This window comes from Gracilinanus agilis, chromosome 3 (genome assembly GCF_016433145.1).
Source record: "Gracilinanus agilis isolate LMUSP501 chromosome 3, AgileGrace, whole genome shotgun sequence".
Classification (NCBI taxonomy): Eukaryota; Metazoa; Chordata; class Mammalia; order Didelphimorphia; family Didelphidae; genus Gracilinanus; species Gracilinanus agilis.
In genome coordinates this window covers 640,221,320-640,239,678 of record NC_058132.1, presented here as the reverse complement: position 1 = coordinate 640,239,678, position 18,359 = coordinate 640,221,320, and the positions used below count along the sequence as shown (strand labels likewise).

At 52.1% G+C, this 18,359-nt stretch overlaps 1 protein-coding gene across 1 annotated transcript in view; it reads right to left on the bottom strand.

The window, feature by feature from the left end:
* The window catches only part of ATP2A3 (ATPase sarcoplasmic/endoplasmic reticulum Ca2+ transporting 3), a 53,285-nt gene that overhangs the window by 29,567 nt on the left and 5,359 nt on the right, over positions 1 to 18,359 (bottom strand). Inside the window, exon 5 of the mRNA XM_044667644.1 lies at positions 17,752 to 18,216. Within this exon, the coding sequence (XP_044523579.1) occupies positions 17,752 to 18,216 (465 nt within the window). The remainder of the gene's footprint in view (positions 1 to 17,751; positions 18,217 to 18,359) is intronic.

The following is an 18,359-nucleotide window of genomic DNA, read 5'->3' as shown; positions in this document are numbered from 1 at the left end:
CCTCCAGCCTCGAGTTCACATCCATGAAGCAGTTGGACCTCAGACCTGACGTGGGGAGGGGAGGGATTCCTGGGCACATTTTACAGATGGGGAAACGGAGACATCAAGGCCGAATGACCTCTCCAAGGCCAGGGCAAAGCTTGGGCTCTTTTCAAAGGCCAACGTGCTGACGTGCCGGCTTCGGGGCAGGACGTCCGGGAGAAGGACGCACGGCCGAGAGGCCCGGGCCAACCCCTGAGCGGGTCAGGAGTGGTGAGGAGCAGCCAGAGGAGCAGCTCTGCAGCCCATCCCCAGGCATTCTACAGAAGAAAGACCGAGGCCCAGAGAGGGGCCCAGAAGTGGCCCAGGCCACAGAGCCAGCCAGGAACCCTGGTATCCTGCCTCCCAGCCCAGCCCCTTTTCCATGACACCAGGCACCGAGAGCTCTCCAAACCAAACAGGAAAGGCCTTCCGGGCTCATCCGGTGGTTTGGCTACTCCTGCAGGACGGCCTCACGTCACAGAGAACAGGCAGAGGAGCCGCTCGCCTCCTGCCACTTCTCCAGGCCCCCATGAGGCCGGCGATGGGACCCATCAGAAACCCCCTTCCTCCCCTCGGCCCCCAGTGTAACAAGTGAATCTGGGAAATGTATAAAACTACATTTCCCGTGATCCAACATGGTCCAACTGATTTCCGTTTCCGACGTCTTGACGCAGGGGAGAGCTTAAATCTCGTGGGTTAGGAGGGAGTGGTCTCTTTTGCCAGCAGGCTCTCTTCTTCTTTGGCGAGTAGGCGCTTGGCTAGGAGGCAGTATGGAGGCGGCAGTTTTGAATGCTTACAAGCGCGTGGTCTAATGATTTTATCTATCAACATGGCTTTAATTAAAATACTAATATATATTATTATACAAGCCTTTATCATTTTTAATATTTACACCAGCCAGGCCCCCTGCCCCCCCTCGGGGTCCTCTCTGGCCCCCAAAGCTCCTCTGCTCAAAGGGCCCCTTAGAGCCTGCTGAGACAAGCACCAGCAACGGGGTGCGGGCCCCTCCGTGGGCTCAGAGCCTCCGTGAGGGTGGCCTGCCCCCACCCATAACGCAGCTCAGCAGCTCCCACCCAGGCTGGAGACACGTTCCCGGCCACCTCAGTCCCTCCCTCCCTCCCCGCTGCTGGACTTCCCCCAGCCCTTCCCATTTGTGCCCTGCCCCTGACTAGATGGCAGGCATGACACGGGCAGCCTCCTCTCCAGCCTCCAGCACTCCCTCCTGGCCTGACCCTGGCCAGCACACAAAAGGTCAGCACTGGCTGAATGGCACTGAATTGAACTGTATTCCCAGTGGGCAGCACAGGACAAGGCACCTAGGAGGGGCACGCCAGGAGGGCGAGGAGGTGGTGAGAAGAAGGCCTTCAAGAAGGGGCTGAAGTTATTTATACATGTAAAACCCAGTGGGATTGCTCGTTGGCTATGGAAGGAGGTGGGAAGAGGGGAGGGAAAGATTATGAAGCATGGAACCGCGGGAAAATATTCCAAATAAATAAATAAATGTGTGTTCAAGTTGAGGCAGCCTTGAATGACAGAATTTCCAAAAGGCTGAAGAATGTCCAGTAACTCACAAGGGCACCCAATTCTATCCCCTGCCATTATGTCATTGTACACTGTGGGTCCACCTCAATGAATGCCTGAGAGGGTCTCCCTCCCCAAAGCTGAAGCTCTTCCCCAGACTCAGCTCAGGTGCCACCTCCTACAGGATGCCATCCCTGATGCCCATGTGTTTTATAGTTCTTGTTTTCCTCAAAGCATCTACTCTTGATCTGACATGTCATTTCCCTGAGTACATGAGCTCCCCAGAGGAAGGGGTCATTTTATTTTTATCTCCTCACTCCCAAGAGAGCAGAGCCCAACTTTAACATAAAGTGCAAAGTGAAGAAATAGGCTGGAAAAAATGAACTAAAAAAAAAAAAAAAAAAAAAAAAAAAGAACCTGACCATAAAAAGCTACTATGATCACAGGGAAGACAAAGACATAAACCCAAAAGATTACTGCAATGTAAAAATGGCTACGAGCAAAATTTCAGAGAAAAATCCTAATTGAACCAAAGCACAGCAAGAATTCCTGGGAGAATAGTTAGGACAGAGCCAAGATGGTGGAGTAAAGGCAGGGAGAGCCTGAGCTCTCTCAAATTCCTCTTTAAACAAGCTTCAAAGAAAAATATGAATTGGTCTCAGGACCAAAAAGAACTTGTGGGAGAGCTCAAAAAGGATTTTTTAAATCAAATTTATGTGAGTTAGAGGAAAAATTGGGAAAAGAAATGAGAATGGCATTAGAAAATCATGAAAAAAGAGTCAACAGCTCGGTAAAGGAGGCACAAAAAGTATTGAAGAAAACATCGCCTTAAGAAACAGAATAGGTCAAATGGTAAAAGAGGCACTAAACCTTAAAAAGCAGAATTAGCCAAGTGAAAAAAGATGTGCAAAAACTCACTGAAGAAAATAATTTTTTAAAAGATCAAACTGAGTAAGTGAGACATCAAAAAACAATAAAGCAAAAAAAGACTGAAAAAATTTTTAAAGTATGAAATATCTCATTAGAAAAACAATTTATCTAGAAAAATAGACCAAGCAGACCTAATTTAAGAATTATTAGACTACCTGAAAACCATGATTTAAAAAAGCCTACACATCATATTTCAAGAAATTATGAAGGAAATGGGCCCAATATCTTAGATCCTGAGAGTAAAATAGAAATTGAAAGAATTCACCAACCACCTTCTGAAAGAGATGCCAAAATGAAAATTCTCAGGAATATTATAGCCAAATTTTCAGAGCTCTCAGATGAAGAGGAAAATATTACAAGCAGTCAGAAAGAAACAATTCAAATGCCATGGTCATCGTTACGCAAGATTTAGTAGCTTCCACATTAAAGGAGCAGAGAACTTGGAATATAATATTCTAGAAGGCATAAAGGCTAGGATCACAAAGAATCATCTACTCAGAAAAAATGAATATGATACTTTGGTGGGGGAGTGTCGAACAGAGGGCATGGGTGTGAGTCAATTATTTAGGGATGATCTCCAGAAAAGAAATGTTGGGGTAAGAAAGAGAGATGCACCGGAGAAGGACACAGGGAGATGTGGAATGGAGAAATTTTTCTCACATATAAGAGGGATGCAAGGAAAAACTTTTATAGAGGAGGAGGAGAAAATGAGGGGGATGGTAAGCAGGCAATATTTGAAACTTATTCTCAGCAAAATTGGTTCAAAGAGGAAAGACTAAATATACATACTCATTTGGGTATAGAAATCTATCTTACCCAGTAGGGAAATAGGAGGGGAAGGGGATGAGGGATATGGGGAAGAGTGATAAAGGGGAGATTAAGGGAGACAGTGGTCAGAAGCAAAACAGACTTTTAAGGAGGGACAGGATAAAAAGAGAGAGAGTGAAGAAGAAATAGAAGTTGGATGGAGGAATTACAGAGTCAGGAGGAATGTGAATGGAATGAGCTCACCTATAAAATGGAAGCAGGCAGCAAAATAGATGCCAGAATCCAATCATATGTTGTTTACAAAAGATACATTTGAAACAGACACACATAGAGGTAAAATAAAGGGATAGAACAGAATCTATTATGCTTCAGCAATCGTGATCTCAGACAAAGCAAAAGCAAAAACAGATCTAATTAAAAGAGTTCATCAAGGGGCAGCTAGGTGGTTCAGTGGATAGAGAGCCAGGTCTGGAGACAGGAGATCCTGGGTTCAAATGTGACCTCAGACACATCCTAGCTATGTGACCCTGGGCAAGTCACTTAACCCCAATTGCCTAGCCCTTACTGCTCTTCTGCCTTGGAACTGATACTTAGTACTGATTTTAAGACAGAAGGCAAGGTGATTTTTTTAAAAGAGTTAATCAAGGAACCTACATTATGCCAAAAGATACCTTGAGCAAAGAAGTATTTTAAAAAATTTTATAGCAAGTTTCTCTGATTTCTGTCTCATTTCTCAAATATATGCTGAGTATACAACTGAGTCAAATTTATAAAACACAAGAGCTATTCCCCAACTGATAAAATAGTTAAAGGATATGAACATCCAGTTTTCAGGTGAAGAAATCAAAGCTATCCATAGTCATATGAAAAAATGCTCTAAAGTACTAACAACAATTCTGAGATACCACCTTCATGCCTAGTCATTTGGGAGAACAATTTGGAACGTCTCCCAAAGGGCTATAAAACTATGAACACCTTTTGACCCAGCAACGCCACGGCTGGATCTATATTCTAAAGAGAGACAGACAGATGGTGAGACAGAAGGAGACAGAGAGGGAGAAAGGAGTGCCTCAGACAAAAGTCTCTACAGCAAAGAACCGGACCCCAAGGGGCTGGCCCTCAGCTGGGAATGGCTGACCATGACGTGGCACAGACTGGGATGGAATATTCTCCCGTTGCAGGCAAGGACAAGGCGAGGGCTTCCGAGAACCACAGAAAGAGCTACACGAGTTGTTGCAGAGCGAATTGAGAAGAACCCAGAGCCCATGGTGCACAGTGAGAGCAAAACTCCACGCTGCCCAGCTGCCCAGGCTGAGCCGCTCTGATCCATCCCCCGACCCAAGACGGCCCCAAAGGGCAGGGCGAAAAGCTGCCGGATGGCCTCTGAGCGCACACGGAAGGCCAATGGTCTCGCCTGCTTTATTTTTTGTGGGTGACGCGACTAATGTGGAACCCTGGCTCGCCTGAGTTCCCATGTATAATCGATCTCTTATTTGGCTTTTCAGTGGGCGGAGGAAGGGCTGGAGGGAGGGAAGAATCCGGAACTCAAGAGTTTAAAAAGAGAAGAATGTTCAAAAAGAAATAATAAGAATGTTAAAATAAATGCTTGTGGCAGGAGGGGGGGCCCAGTGGGGCCGGAGGGGCTTCTCTGGCAGCTGGCCTGCCTCCCCGCCTCGGGTCCTGGTCTGAAGAGGCAGCAGCTGGGTCTGTCCAAGGAGGATGGAAGGCCCGTTTACATTCGTGACAAACAGCCAGGAGGAAGTAGCTGCACATTTATCCATAAACAGGATAGGCCGGCACTTTCCAAGTTGGTCCAGCTCCTTCTCAGCCCAGGCGGCTGGCACAGGGCCAGGCCTCGGGCTCCCAGGGAAGACAGCTGGGGCTTCTGCCCTTATAAGGCTGGGAGGAATCCCGCTGGCTCTGGGGAAAGGAATAGGAGGAAGCAGCTCTGGGGCCCCGCTCTCCTCCCCGGCCCCCCTCGGGCCCTCGCAGCCTTTGTTCATTATTGGAACTGGGGACAGAGCCCAGAAAGCAAAGGTCACCTGTCTCCTGAGTGCCAAGAGAGCTTGGCAAGGTCGAAAAATCCCCAGGCAGGAGGCGGGCAAGCCTGAGATGGGTGAGGGTAGGACTCAGACAGTATCACCTGGGATACCTGGACACCAAGGCCCCAGCCTCCGGGAAGCTTCTTCCCACACACGTCACCCCATTGGCCCCTAAAACCTGCCCCTTAAATAAGGCCTGGCCGTGAGGATCCCCTGTTGGCCAGCTGGGGAAACTGAGGCTCACAGAGGCGGGTCCTCACCTTCTGTCTGCTCCCCAACGTGAATCCATTTCTAAGGATGATCTTTTTGGTCCTCCCCCAGAGCAGGGAGCAGAAGCCACCCAGCCCAGCACCAACCCCCCGGGGACTCAGGGGCTCAGCATAGAACTTTGGCCACGAGGAGAGGGTGCAGCGAGGACAGGTGGAGTGGCACACTCATACCGAGATACCCCTGAGCTTCTGGGCCTTGACTGCCACGAGGATTCCTTCTGGGAGTTTCCAGTTCATATGACTCCTACACCCCCATGGCCTTGTCCGATGCCCCAGCAGCCCTTGGGGGGGTAGGAGGAGGAGGGTGGGGGTTCTTATGTGCATTGTAGTGAGGGGGGAGGAGATGATTCCAGGCCTGGCTAACGAGCCATAGACCCTCAGGCCTACCTCCTTCTCCTGTTCATTGGGCCCACTTAGCCCCAGATCCCTGTCCTTCTGCCCGGGACCGGGAGATCCAGGCAGGTAAAGGAAGGGGAAGAGGGCAACCTTCCGTGGGCATGCTGCTCTGCCCCACAAGAATGGAAACTCTCAGAAGGCAGGAAGGGTTTATCTGTGCATCGCCAGCCCCTGGGGAGAGCCCAGGGCCTGGCCCATAGTCAGCACTTCATCAATCCTTGGGCAATGAATGGCTCCATTCATGAATGGATGCCAAGCTCCTGGAGGGCGGGTGCCTTCCAAATGACAGAGAAGAAATAAGGGAGCCCTTCAAAGGAGAGATGTGGCTGCCCAGGGAACTCACTCATGAGCAAAGGTTCCTTAAAAGCTCCGTCCCCTTGCCCCCTGCCATGCCCCCACCTCACTCTCCAGGCCTGGATCTATCACCAAAGCACTCTTCCCTCTGCCCTGGAAAGGCCACGTGCCAGCCAGGGAACTTTCTAAACCAAAGTGGCTCCCCTTCTCTCCTTGTGTGCCTTCTCCTTGGGGAGAATAGGAGCCCCTGAGGGCAGAGCCTGTCCTACCCTCAGATTCGTGCTCGACACACAGCAAGCATCAATAAATGGGGGCAAACACCAGAGAATACCTGCGCAGCCCAGCTGGAGGGCCTGGAAGAAGAGCAGCCAAGCCAGGCCGGGACTGTGCTGAGGCCAGCAGAGAATGTAAGACAAGTCCAGGGCTCCTGGAGCAAGAGGAAGGTCCCAAAGGGGTGAGCCCATGACCGCATAGGGAGGACCAAGACAGTCAACAAACGGTATTTACAAAAAGCCCCTCCTTATGCCCTTCACACATTGAAGGCTGAACACATTGTGGTATCTGTTGTTGATGGAATACTATTGTGCTCAAAGGAATGATGAACTGGAGGAATTCCATGTGAACTGGAAAGACCTCCAGGAAGTGATGCAGAGTGAAAGGAGCAGAACCAGGAGAACATTGTACACAGAGACGGATACATTGTAGCACCATCAAATGTAACTGACTTTGCTTCTAGCAGCAATGCAATGACCCAGGACAACTATGAGGGACCTAAGAGAAAGAACACTATCTACATCCAGAGAAAGAACTGTGGGAGTAGAAACATAGAAGAAAAACAACTGCCTGATCACATGGGTGGATGGAGATATAATTAGGGATATTGGCTCTAAAAGATCACCCCAGGGCAAATATCAACAATATGGAAATAGGTCTTGATCAATAACACATGTAAAACCCAGCAGAATTGTGCATCGGCTATAGGAGGGGCTGGGAGGAGGGGGGAGAGGGATAGAACATGAATCCTATAACCATGGAAAAATGTTCTAAATTAATTAATTAAATGAAATCTTACAATTTTTTAAAAAAGCCTCTCGTGTACTGCCGACACAGATAAAAACAAAGACGGTGCCTATCCTCAAGTAGCGAGATAACCTCCAGGGGAGAGTTCTGGAGAAGCCCAACAGCACCAGGGCATGAGTCGAGACGGAACAGAGCCACTGAGTCAGCAGGCTGTGGTTGCCCTTCAGTTGTCTCAGACCTGAGTTGAGTCCTGGTTTAGGCAGTTGCTCCTTGTCCTTGTTTGGGTCAGGCCCCATCTGGGGTCTCAAGAGGTCAGAGGAGGGCAGTGAGAGAGTCTAGAGGAGCCTCAAGCTCCTGCCTTGTGAGGCCTGATGAGCCCACAGAAGAGCCTCAGAGGGCCCCAAGGGCTGTTCGTCTTGTAGAGGAAAGACTAGCTTTGTTCCACTTGGAGCAGCCATAGGGGGAAGTGGCAGGGGCCCACTAGACCCAATCTGGGGGCCAGCTCCAGTGGAAAGCCCAGAAGTGGGAGGAAGACTGACCCCTCTGAGTGCTGGGTATGACAGCGCGCAGATCTCACAAGAGACCCAGACATTGCAGCTGCTGGGGGCGTTGGGAGGGGATGGATGTGGGGCTCTGACACAGGCCTCTGCTACAGTCTGGTCAAGCCCTGGGGTCCTTCTGGTTTCCTCCAGGGCAGCACTGGGGGAGCGGATCTGCTGCTGGGTGGCCTGTCTCACAGCCAAGGAATCTCAGAGAGACAATCAGGAAGCTCTGCTAGGCCAGCATGATGACGTGTGATCTCAGGAGCCCTTATCAAGGACGAAGCCACTGCAGGGCCCCCTGACACCGGCCAAGAGACGAGTGGCAGAAGTCCAGAGGAGGACCCAGGCCAAGAACAAAGGTGGAGGCAGATGTCAGCTCTGCCCCACTGCTAGGAGCGACTCAAGGAGAATGCAGCAGTGCCCAGGCAGGGCTTCCACCTGCACCATCACTGCCCCCTCAACAACAGCAGGCACAGACTTCCTGGCAGCCCTTCAGGCAGAGAGGACGCTGCTTTTCCCAGGATAAAGGATGGGAAGACTGACAGCTCAGGGGGGCTTACAGAGCATCTGGGACCAACCCTTCAGTGTTACTGAGAAGGAAAGAGCCCAATTGGGAGAAAGAGCTGCCCAAGGCCACCCAAACAGTGGAAGAGCAAAGCCCAGCCCAAACTCAGATCCAGCAGCCACGCCCGGCAGCCTGGACCCTTCATGGACTCTTCTGGACCCTTTTCAAGCACACCCAGTCCGAGCCACCAGCCTTTCAAACCCTCAGACTTCTCAGGTGTGGGAGGCCAATAAGAGAAACAGAGTCTCAAATAGATAAAAATCTGAGACTCCTCTCTTGATCCCTTTTATGATCCACACCTTTTCTTATTAGAAAGCAATATAGTCTTACAGGAAAGCTTTAAGTTCTCAGCAAACCAGTAGTCAAGAGGTTAACATTCTTCTTCTTTGGTCAAGAATGCAGCTGCTTGGGAAGCCAAGGTTAAAACCTCAGTTTAGCAGGGGCATTTCACCCCTGAGAAAAGTATTCCCAGATTTAGTTGGCTGATAATCAGGTAGCCAAAAGTCTAGTTTGGTTCTTATCTTCACCTTGAAGTTTCTGGGGTTTCTGTGTGTTGTCTAAACTGACTGCAATGTCTGCGAAGCTGTAGAACTCTCCCTGTACTTTTGGGGTAAAAAGGAACTTTAATTTCATATATAATAAACTTGTGACTCAATGGCGCTGCGGAGAAGCAGCTATGAGCTAACAGAAAGATCGTCTCTCACCTCTTTCTTTATCAACTAAGCTGTCCTTATCAGATTATCTGGAGATGATAAATAGATTTAGACACTCAGGTCCTAGTTCCAGGGCTGGAGGAAGGGGACAAAGTGAAAGCTAGTCCTCTGCCCTCAAGGAGATTAAGATGGCTGGAAAGCCAGCACCTGACAAGAACACAAGGAGGTGACCGCTGACAATGGAGGAGAGCCAGGGAGGCTTCCTGAAGCAGGCGGCATCTAAGCTGAGACGTGAAGAGAGACAAGGATGAGGAAGGCAAAGGTAAGGACAGAGTGAATAGCCTGCGGAAAGCTAAGGGCAGGGAATAGCAGGGAAACCAGTGTGGGGCCTGGAGAAGAAGCCCATATCGTCCCCGGACTGCCCCTTCCATTCTGGAACAGCTCTGATGGCGAGGGAGCTCCTCCTGACATGCAACTTCTTTGCAACCCCAACTGCCCTCCCCCTCACCTGCCACTCCCCCCAACATTTCTCCTGCTCTGCCCTCTGGGGCCAAAAAGGGCAAGACTAGTTCTACCTCCACAGGACAGCCCTAGGAAATACTTGAAGAAAACCATCATTCTACCCCTTAGCCCAAAGCCTTCTCTTCTCTGGGTTAAACATGCCCAACTCCTTTCATTGCTCCTTAGTGGAGCAGTTCATAGTGAACTCCCTCTTCTCCCCTTCTCCTCATCACACACCACCCAGATACATTCTGACACCAGCTCTTCCTATAAAGAAGTCTCACATTAAGGAGGGGACCTTCTTCCTATCAAAGAAAACCCCTTTACAAGCACGAGCAATCTAGCCTCTTCTGTCTTTTCCAGAAGATTGCCCTTCAACAAAGTATGATGCTCATTTATGCTAAAAACCCTACTAAGTAGGAGGCAGCTGGGTGGCTCAGTGATTGAGAGCTAGGCCGAGAGATGGGAGGTCCTGGGTTCAAATCTGGCCACAGACACTTCCTAGCTGTGTGACCCTGGGCAAGTCACTTAACCCCCATTGCCTAGCCTTTGCCACTCTTCTGCCTGGGAACCAATACAGAGTATTGATTCCAAGACGAAAGGTAAGGGTTTAAAAAAACAAACAAACAAAAAAACCCTACCGAGTAGAGGCAGAGAGGGACCTCTCTAAAGCCCATGCAAGAATCATATGCCATGAGGATACCCTGAACCCTTTTCCAATAAATATAGGAGCAAAGCCAGGATGGCTACTTCCCGCACTATTATAGGATTCTAGAAATGCTAGAAACAGCAATAAGATAAGAGAAAGAAATGAAAGGAATAAAGATAGTTCTTTTTCTTCTTTGCCTGTCTCTTTGCTGACAATGCAATGATTTACTTGGAAAACTCCAAAGAATCAGCAAAGATACTCATTGAAACAATTCATAGCTTCAGTTAAGTTTCAAGCTACAAAATAAAGCCTCAAAAATCAACAGGTTTCTATGTAGTAATAACAAAATAGAAGAAGCAATAATAGAAAGGGAAATCCCATTCCAAATAACTACAAAGTACATAAAATATCGATGTAATCAACCTCCCAAAGCTCACAAAAAACTTGCATATTACAAAGTGGTCCCTAAAATAATAAAGAACAACTGAAATCGCCGGAGGAATATTTAGTGCTTGTGGTCATGGTCGGGCTGGGCCAATATGGCAAAAAAAGACAATACTACCAAAAATAATTTATAATTTAATGCTATACCAATCAAATTGCCAAGAGAATACGTTTTCCAGTCTTTTTTTTTTCCAGCTGAGTCCAACTCCTCATGCCCTATTCAGGGTTTTCTTAGTAAAGATTCTGGAGCAGGTTGCCATTTCCTTCTCCAGCTCATTTTACACATGAGGAAACTGAGGTAAACAAGGTTAAGTGATTTGCCCAGGATCACACAGTTACTAAGTGTCTGAGACTGGATTTGAACTCAGGAAGATGAGTCTTCCTGATTCCAGATCCAGCATTTCCACCCACTGTACCACCTAGCTGCCCGAGGGGTACTTTTCAAGACTTGACAACATAATAACAAAATGAATTTGGAAAAATCTAGAATATTAAGGAAAATGATAAAAAAAAAAGAAGTATGTATGAAGGAGAAATAGCACTTCCCAATCTCAAACTATATTATAAAACAGCAGTCATCAAAACCAGCTGGTATCAATTTAAAAATAGAGGTTCAATGAAACAGAATAGACTAAAGATTCAGAAACAATAGAACTCAATACTCAGTGTTTAATAAGGTGGAAAACATCAATTCCTGAGGGGAAAAATTCCCAATTTGATTAAAAAAAACTTTGGGGAAACTGGAAAGTAGTCTCCAACTTAGAGCAACACCTTACACCACACTCCTCAATACTTTCCAATTGGATATGTGTCCTTACTATATTAAGGATCACACTAAAAAATGTTGGAAGAGAAACATCATATACTTCTCATAACTATGGGTAAGGGGTACATTCTTAACTAAACAAGACATAGAAGCAATTATAAAAGGTGAAACTGTTAACTAAGATTCACATGAAACTAAAAAATCTTCTGCACAGATCAAATTAATGCACAAAGGAGAAGGGAAGCAAGCGAATAGGGAAAAAACTCTTTACATCAAATTGCTCCAAAGACTGGCCCTTCCATCATCCCTACTCTGTTCTCTTCGGTCTCTCCTTGGATACTGGCTCCTTCTTGACTGCCTATGAACATACACATAAACAGACCCATGTCTTCTCTGCCCCCCCAACCCTCCTTCAATCCAGTCCTTCCTTAACTATGGTCCCAGACTGCTGCATTTTGTGACTAAGCTCTTTGAGAAATCTTCTACGATAGGAGCCTTCTGTTCCTCTCTTCTCATTTTCTTTTCTAGCTTTCAGCAGGCTGCCTTCCAACCTCATCATTCCACAAAATCTGTTCTCTCCAAAATTGCCTTTGATCTCTTAATCACCAGATCCAATGGACTTTTCTCCGTCCTTGTTCTCCTGTGTCTCTCTGAAACCTTCCTGAATACTCTCTTCTCTCTGGGTTTTCAGGACACCTGCCCTCCTGGAACTCTTCCTACCTCTCTGACAGCTCCTTCTCTGTCTCCTCTGCTGGCTTCTCATCCAGGCTATGCCCTCTAATCACAGAAGACCCCTGGAGCTCTGTTTTGGGCCCTCTTCTCTTCTTCCATACATCACTCGGTGATCTCATAAGCTTCCATGGACTCAAGTATCATCTCAATGTTGACAAATCGGCTCATCCAGCCCAAACTCCTAGCCTTCAGACACATCTCCAGCTGCTTATTAAACATCTCAAAATGAGTGCTGAGCAAACATCTTAGATTCAACATGTCCACCACTAAACTTATTATCTTTCCCTTCAACACCTCCCTCCCTTCCTAACTTTCCTATTTCTGTCCAGAGTAGCAACACCTTCCCAGTCCTCCAGGTTCACACCCTGAGTCATCTTGGACTCCTCACTCTCTCAAGCCCCTATATCCAAGCTGTTGTCAAAGCCTGTCAATTTCACTCTGGAGCACCTTCTGGTCGATTTCACCTCTAAGGCATCTTATGGTTGATTTCACCTCTGCAGCACCTTCTGGTCGATTTCACCTCTGCAGCACCTTCTGGTCAATTTCACCTCTGAAGCACCTTCTGGTCAATTTCACCTCTGCAGCACCTTCTGGCAGATTTCACCTCTGCAGCACCNCTTCTGGTCAATTTCACCTCTGCAGCACCTTCTGGCAGATTTCACCTCTGCAGCACCTTCTGGCAGATTTCACCTCTGCAGCCCTCTCAAATACACTTCCCTTCTCTCCTCTGACTCTGCCCCGACTCTGATATCTATACACTTGGACTACTGCAGTAGCTGCTGAGGGGGTTTACATGCCTGAAGTCTCCTCACCCCACTCCAGTCCATTCTCCATTTTTCAGCTGTCAAAGCAAACTTCCTAAAGTGCAGGTCCAACCATATCACTCCCATTCAATATACTCCATAGCTCCCTCTCACCTCCAGAATAAATATAAACTCTTGTTGGGTTTTCAAAGTCCTTCATAACCTACCCCTTCCATCCTCTGCTTCTCACACCTTCCTCCTCACCACATACTTATTCTGTCATCACTGGCCTCCTGGTTGTTCATTGAACAAAATATTCCAGCTCAGACTCCAGGCGTTTTCCCTGGGAGCTCTCCCCCATTTCTGGAAGCTCTCCTTCCTCATCTCCACCTCCTGGCTCCCTTGGATTTCAGCTGAAATGCCGCCCTCTGCGAGGAGCCTTTTCCAATTCCCCTTAATGCTGGTGCCTTCCCTCGGAGATCACCCTCAATAGATCCTGTCTCTAGTTGCTCAGTATCTAGTTCTTTGTATGCGGCCTTCCCCATTCCACTGAGCTCCTGGAGGGCAGAGACTGTCTTTTTCCTTGGGTCTCAGTGTTTAGCTCAGTGCCTGGCACACAGTAGGTGTTTAATACATGTTTGATGACTTGATGACTTGAACTTGAGGTCCTCCAACACTGACTGCCTTCCTTTGAACACTCAGCAGACAAGGTCCTCCCCAACACAGAGTACTTGGGGCTGACCACAGTCCTCCAGATGAGTCCGACAAGGACCAAAGCCAGAAGTACTGCCTTAGTCAGCGCAAGTCCAGTGAGTGAACAACGTGACGTGACTGTCAAAAAGCCAGTTTAACCCAAAGAATTTCCCAAATAAAATTAACAAAGTAATGGTCTGCCTTGTAAGGTAGGGAGCTCCCCATCCCAAGAAGTGTTAGAGAGGCCAGATAGCAGCCTCTGGACAATGTCATGGCCGAGTGTCCTGCCCTGGCTGAGAGGATGGACTCTGGAGCCCCTCAGGTTCTAGGGCTCTGGGATCTTGTCCTGTGACCTCAGAAAGCAGGGGAAACCAAAGGATATTTTCCTTTTTTCTTTAAACCCTTACCTCCATCTTAGAATCAATTCTATGTTTTGGTTCCAAAGCAGAAGAGTGGTAAGGGTTAGGCAATGGGGGCGAGTGACTTGCCCAGGGTCACATAGCTAGGAAGTGACTGAGGTCATATTTGAACCCAGGACCTCCTGTCTCCAGGCCTGGCTCTCTATCCACTGAGCCACTCAAAAGCTGTTTTTCAACACAGCAGTCAGAGCTGCTTGGGCTGTTGGTCATTCAGAACGACTTGGGTGGGACAAGGAGGCAAAGATGAAGGTTGGCATTCAAGACCAAGTTGAGACATAGAGGCTCGGCCTGCCTCATCCTCCCCTTTCTTGTCCTCCTCCTCCCCCTCTTCTTCCTTCCCTCCTCCTCCTCTTTCCCCTCCCCTCTCCTCCTCCCCATTCTCCTCCTCCTTCCCCTTCTTCTCCTCCTCTCTTCCTCTTCCTCCTCCTCTTTCCCCTCCCCCTCCCCCTCCTTCTCTTTCTCCTCCCCCTTTCTTTTCCTCCTCTCCTCTCTCCTCCTCCATCCCTGGACTTCCAGCTCATTCATTAAGTCCCTTGAGGGATCCCTCAAGTCTTCCCCAGACTGGGCTGGGGCAGAGGGGGTGGGGTGGAGAGGGCAGGAGGGGCCGGAAGGGGCAGGGTTTTCCCTTTGGGGCCTGGGAGAGTCTGGCTGAGCGACAAGGTGCAACAGGAAACCGCTGCGGGCTGCCTGCCACAGCACCCATCCCTTGAGAGGCACATTGTGCAGAGGCCTGAGTGCCTGGCAGAGGGAGGCAGGACGGGCTGCAAGAGCTCAGAGGGCGGCTTTTGCTCAAGCTGGAGGTGCAAGGAAACACTTGGGGGCCAGGAGCAACATATGGCCTTTGCCAGTAGGAAACTTGTGAACGTCCCAGCAGGGCAGCATCCCCAGCCGTGGCACAGGCCAGTCTGGGCTCTCAGCCCCATGTGCTCCCACCAGCCTCCTTCCTGGTAGTGAGGAACGTCAGAGCCCTGGGTTCGAACCCCACCTTGGCTCTTTCTAGCGTGTGCCCATAAAGAGACTTTACCCGTCTAGGCCTTGACCTCGCAGGGAAGGGGGGCCAGAGGGAGGGGGGCCGGGACGACGAGGAGGATACTGTGACTGGCCCAGAGCGAGAGGCAGAAAAGGTAACCGGAGGAGTCTCCCTCCTCCTCCAGGATCTCATGGAACATCTGGGAATGTTCCGAGGCGAGCCCATAAATAATTGGTGAGCGGAGCCAGCCGGGGATCCGATCCCCGAGACACCGGGGCCATCCATTCTTCCCAGCCTCCCTCTGACTCGGCTAAGGGGCGGCAGCTGCCTCAGCAAAGCCGTCTGCCTCAGCCTCTTCCCTTCTCCAACTTCATGCCTAATGCGACGCGGCACTCAAAGCGGGACTCAGAAAGACCCGTGTTCAAATCCTGCCCTACGTGCTTCCTGGCCGTGGGAGCACACGCGGAAGCGGGCTGACAACAGCCCTTTTCTTATTAGCTCGTCGTGCAGATGGACCGAGAATCTCTGGAGGGCCCCGTGAGCCTGCGAGCGCCACATGAGTACGCGAGGCGGCAGGGTTCAGAGAGACCGCCGGCCTCGGAGTCAGGGAGGCCAGGGTTCGAGGCCTGCCTCCAGTGTGCCCTGGCTGGGTGGCCTAGAGGAGGCCCGTGGCCTCTGGGCTAAGCTACAGAGTAGAGGCTCAGGGAGGCTCCTCAAAGGGCTCCCCTTGTCTCCTTCTCTGGGCTCATTGGCGCCAGAGGCCCCACTTCCAGGCTCCGGGCAGCGAGCTCGGCTCCAGCCGTACAAAGCCCCATCGGCCACCTCGGGGCCCTCTCCCCGGCCTCGCCGCTCTCCTTCCTCCCTCGGCTTTCCAGGCCCTTCGGCCAAACTCTGTCCTCGTCCCCCTCCCTTCCCCAGCGGCCGGCATGCAGACAGCCAGGGGCCTCCTCCCTGCTCGGTCGGCCTGGAATTCCCTGCTTCGGGTCCATACTGTCTCCCCCCAAAGGGAGGGCAGAGCCGGGCTCTCTCCTCCCCAGCCCCGCGCTCGGGCTGGGCCGGCACACAAAGGTCTGTCAAGCGTCTGGACTTGGGCTGAGGCCGGGAGGGCTCAGGAAACAAGACAAGAGCCTGAAGGCATTCTCCACTGGAGGCAAAGGCGCCAGGCGTGGGCCCTGAGCTGGGCACAGAGCAGGAGGCTGGAGATGGGGGGCCTCTGCTCTCTCCCGCCTCTCCCGCCCAGGCAGCCCCTCTCCACCCCCCACCCCGGCCGCCAGCCCCCACCCAGGTCAATATTGAGCAGCCCCAGAGGAGGCTGGGAACAAGGCCCTCAGCGCCTCGCCCAGGGAACTCCCAGGAGGTAAACAGGGGCGGGCAGCCGGGCTTCGGCCCTTCCGGCCTCCCAGCCGAGGACAGGCGCAGGTACTGGATTCCACCTTTGCTCGGTCCCTCCCCCGACACAGCGTGGGCCAGGCCGAGCCCCAGGCTTGCTCGCAGGCGCCCGGAATGTCCACATCCCAGGGGCCTCCCTCCCCCGGGGGACAAATGGACGGTGGTCGGACTCGCCACCAGCCCGTTCCATCTCATCAGAGTCAAAAACGGCTCCTCAGGAAATAGTCCATTCCTGAGACGGACTGGAACAAGCTGCCACTGGGTGTCCGGCCCGGTGCTAGGCACTGTGGGGGGAGACGGAAGAGGAATAACGGGGATCCTGCCAGAAACCATGGCTCCTGGCGGGACTGACCCCCAGCCAGGAGGAGTCAGGAGACAGCAGGGCCGGGCTGAGGGGTTCGTCTCCCCAACATAGATGGGGTCTAGGGCACGCGGGGGAGGGAAGAGGGGCCCAGGCCGGGGAGGGGGTGTCACCGGCAGAGACTCGCTGCCCCCCCGGCACAGTTGTTATTGCTGAGAAGGCGTCCCGTGCCCGTGAAGCGGCGCCAGGAAGGATGTACCCCGAGCGGCCCAGCGAGGAGGGCAGAGCCCCGGAAGAGCCGCCCCCCGAGCCCCCGCCAGGCGCCCCACGCCCATGGGATCCGGCAAGGTCAAGCGCCGTCTCCCGAGCGGGTGCCCTCTCCTACCGGCCGCCCGAGGAAGCCAGAAAGGCCGAGGAGGGGCGGCTGCGGGGAGCTTTGCCACATGCTCGAAACCCTCCTCTTGGGCCTCGGTCCGGACCAGCTTCTCTCTCCAGCGATCCACGGATGCCACGTTCGGAAGCCCAACAAAAGGGGACATCCGCCGGCATCGCCCGCTCCCTTTCCCTCCCACCCCCCACTTTCTGGTAGATGGCAGAGGCCGGAAAAGGGCCCCGGGATGCCACGCACGAATGGCCGCCACGTTTGTCGGAGCCCTTCGGAGCTGGGTTCAGGGAGCTCGCCTCAGGCCCCAGGCGCTCGGGCCCCAGCTCGGGAAGCCAAGAGAGCGTAGGAGCTGCTCGGGAGCCTCTCGAAGGGGCTTCCCCTCCCTCGTCCCTGGGCCATCCGAGCAGTGAGGAGGGACCCCCCAGCCAGCCCAGCCCAGCCCGCAAGTTGGGAGCCAGTGGCTCTCCTGCCCCCTCCTCAGAGGGGAGCTTCCCCCCCCCCCCGCCGGGCCTGCCAGGCCCGGGTCCAAGAAACCCGGCTTCTCGGCCCGGGCCGGAGCACACGCGCGTGTTGGGAGAGGGGCTTCCAGCCACCCCAAAGCAATGGGTCCTCGCCGGGCACCTGCCCGAGGGGGGAGCACCCTGTGCGGACACAGGCCAGCGAGTGGCTCGAGACATCCCTGCCGAGCTCTGCTCAGAGGCAGGCGGGGGCCGGGATCGGGCGCCGACCGACACTCACCCGGCAGACGGACATCTGGTTGGTGGTCAGGGTCCCGGTCTTGTCGGAGCAGATGACGGAGGTGCAGCCCAGGGTCTCCACGGAGGGCAAGCTGCGGACGATGGCGTTTTTCTTGGCCATCCTCCGGGTGCCCAGCGCCAGGCAGGTGGTGATGACGGCGGGGAGCCCTTCGGGGATGGCTGCCACGGCCAAGGCGACGGCGATTTTGAAGTAGTAGATGGCGCCCCGGAGCCAGGAGCCGCCGTGGACCGGGTCGCTGAAGTGGCCGATGTTAATGGCCCACACGGCCACGCAGATCATGGAGATGACCTTGGACAGCTGCTGGCTGAACTCGTCCAGCTTCTGCTGCAGCGGCGTCTTCTCCGGCTCCGTGGCCACCATCTGGTTGCGGATCTTCCCGATCTCGGTGTAGACCCCCGTGGCGACGACCACCCCCACGGCCTTGCCCGAAGCGATGTTGGTGCCCTGGAAGCCGGGAGGGCTCGGTCACCGGCAAGGAGGGGCCCCAGCAAACCCCGAGGAGGGCCCGTCCTCGGGAGGGACCCTCCCAGCGAGTCGAGGGCCCCCGGGGTCGGCGAGGTCAGGCCGAGGCTGCCAGCATCAGGGGT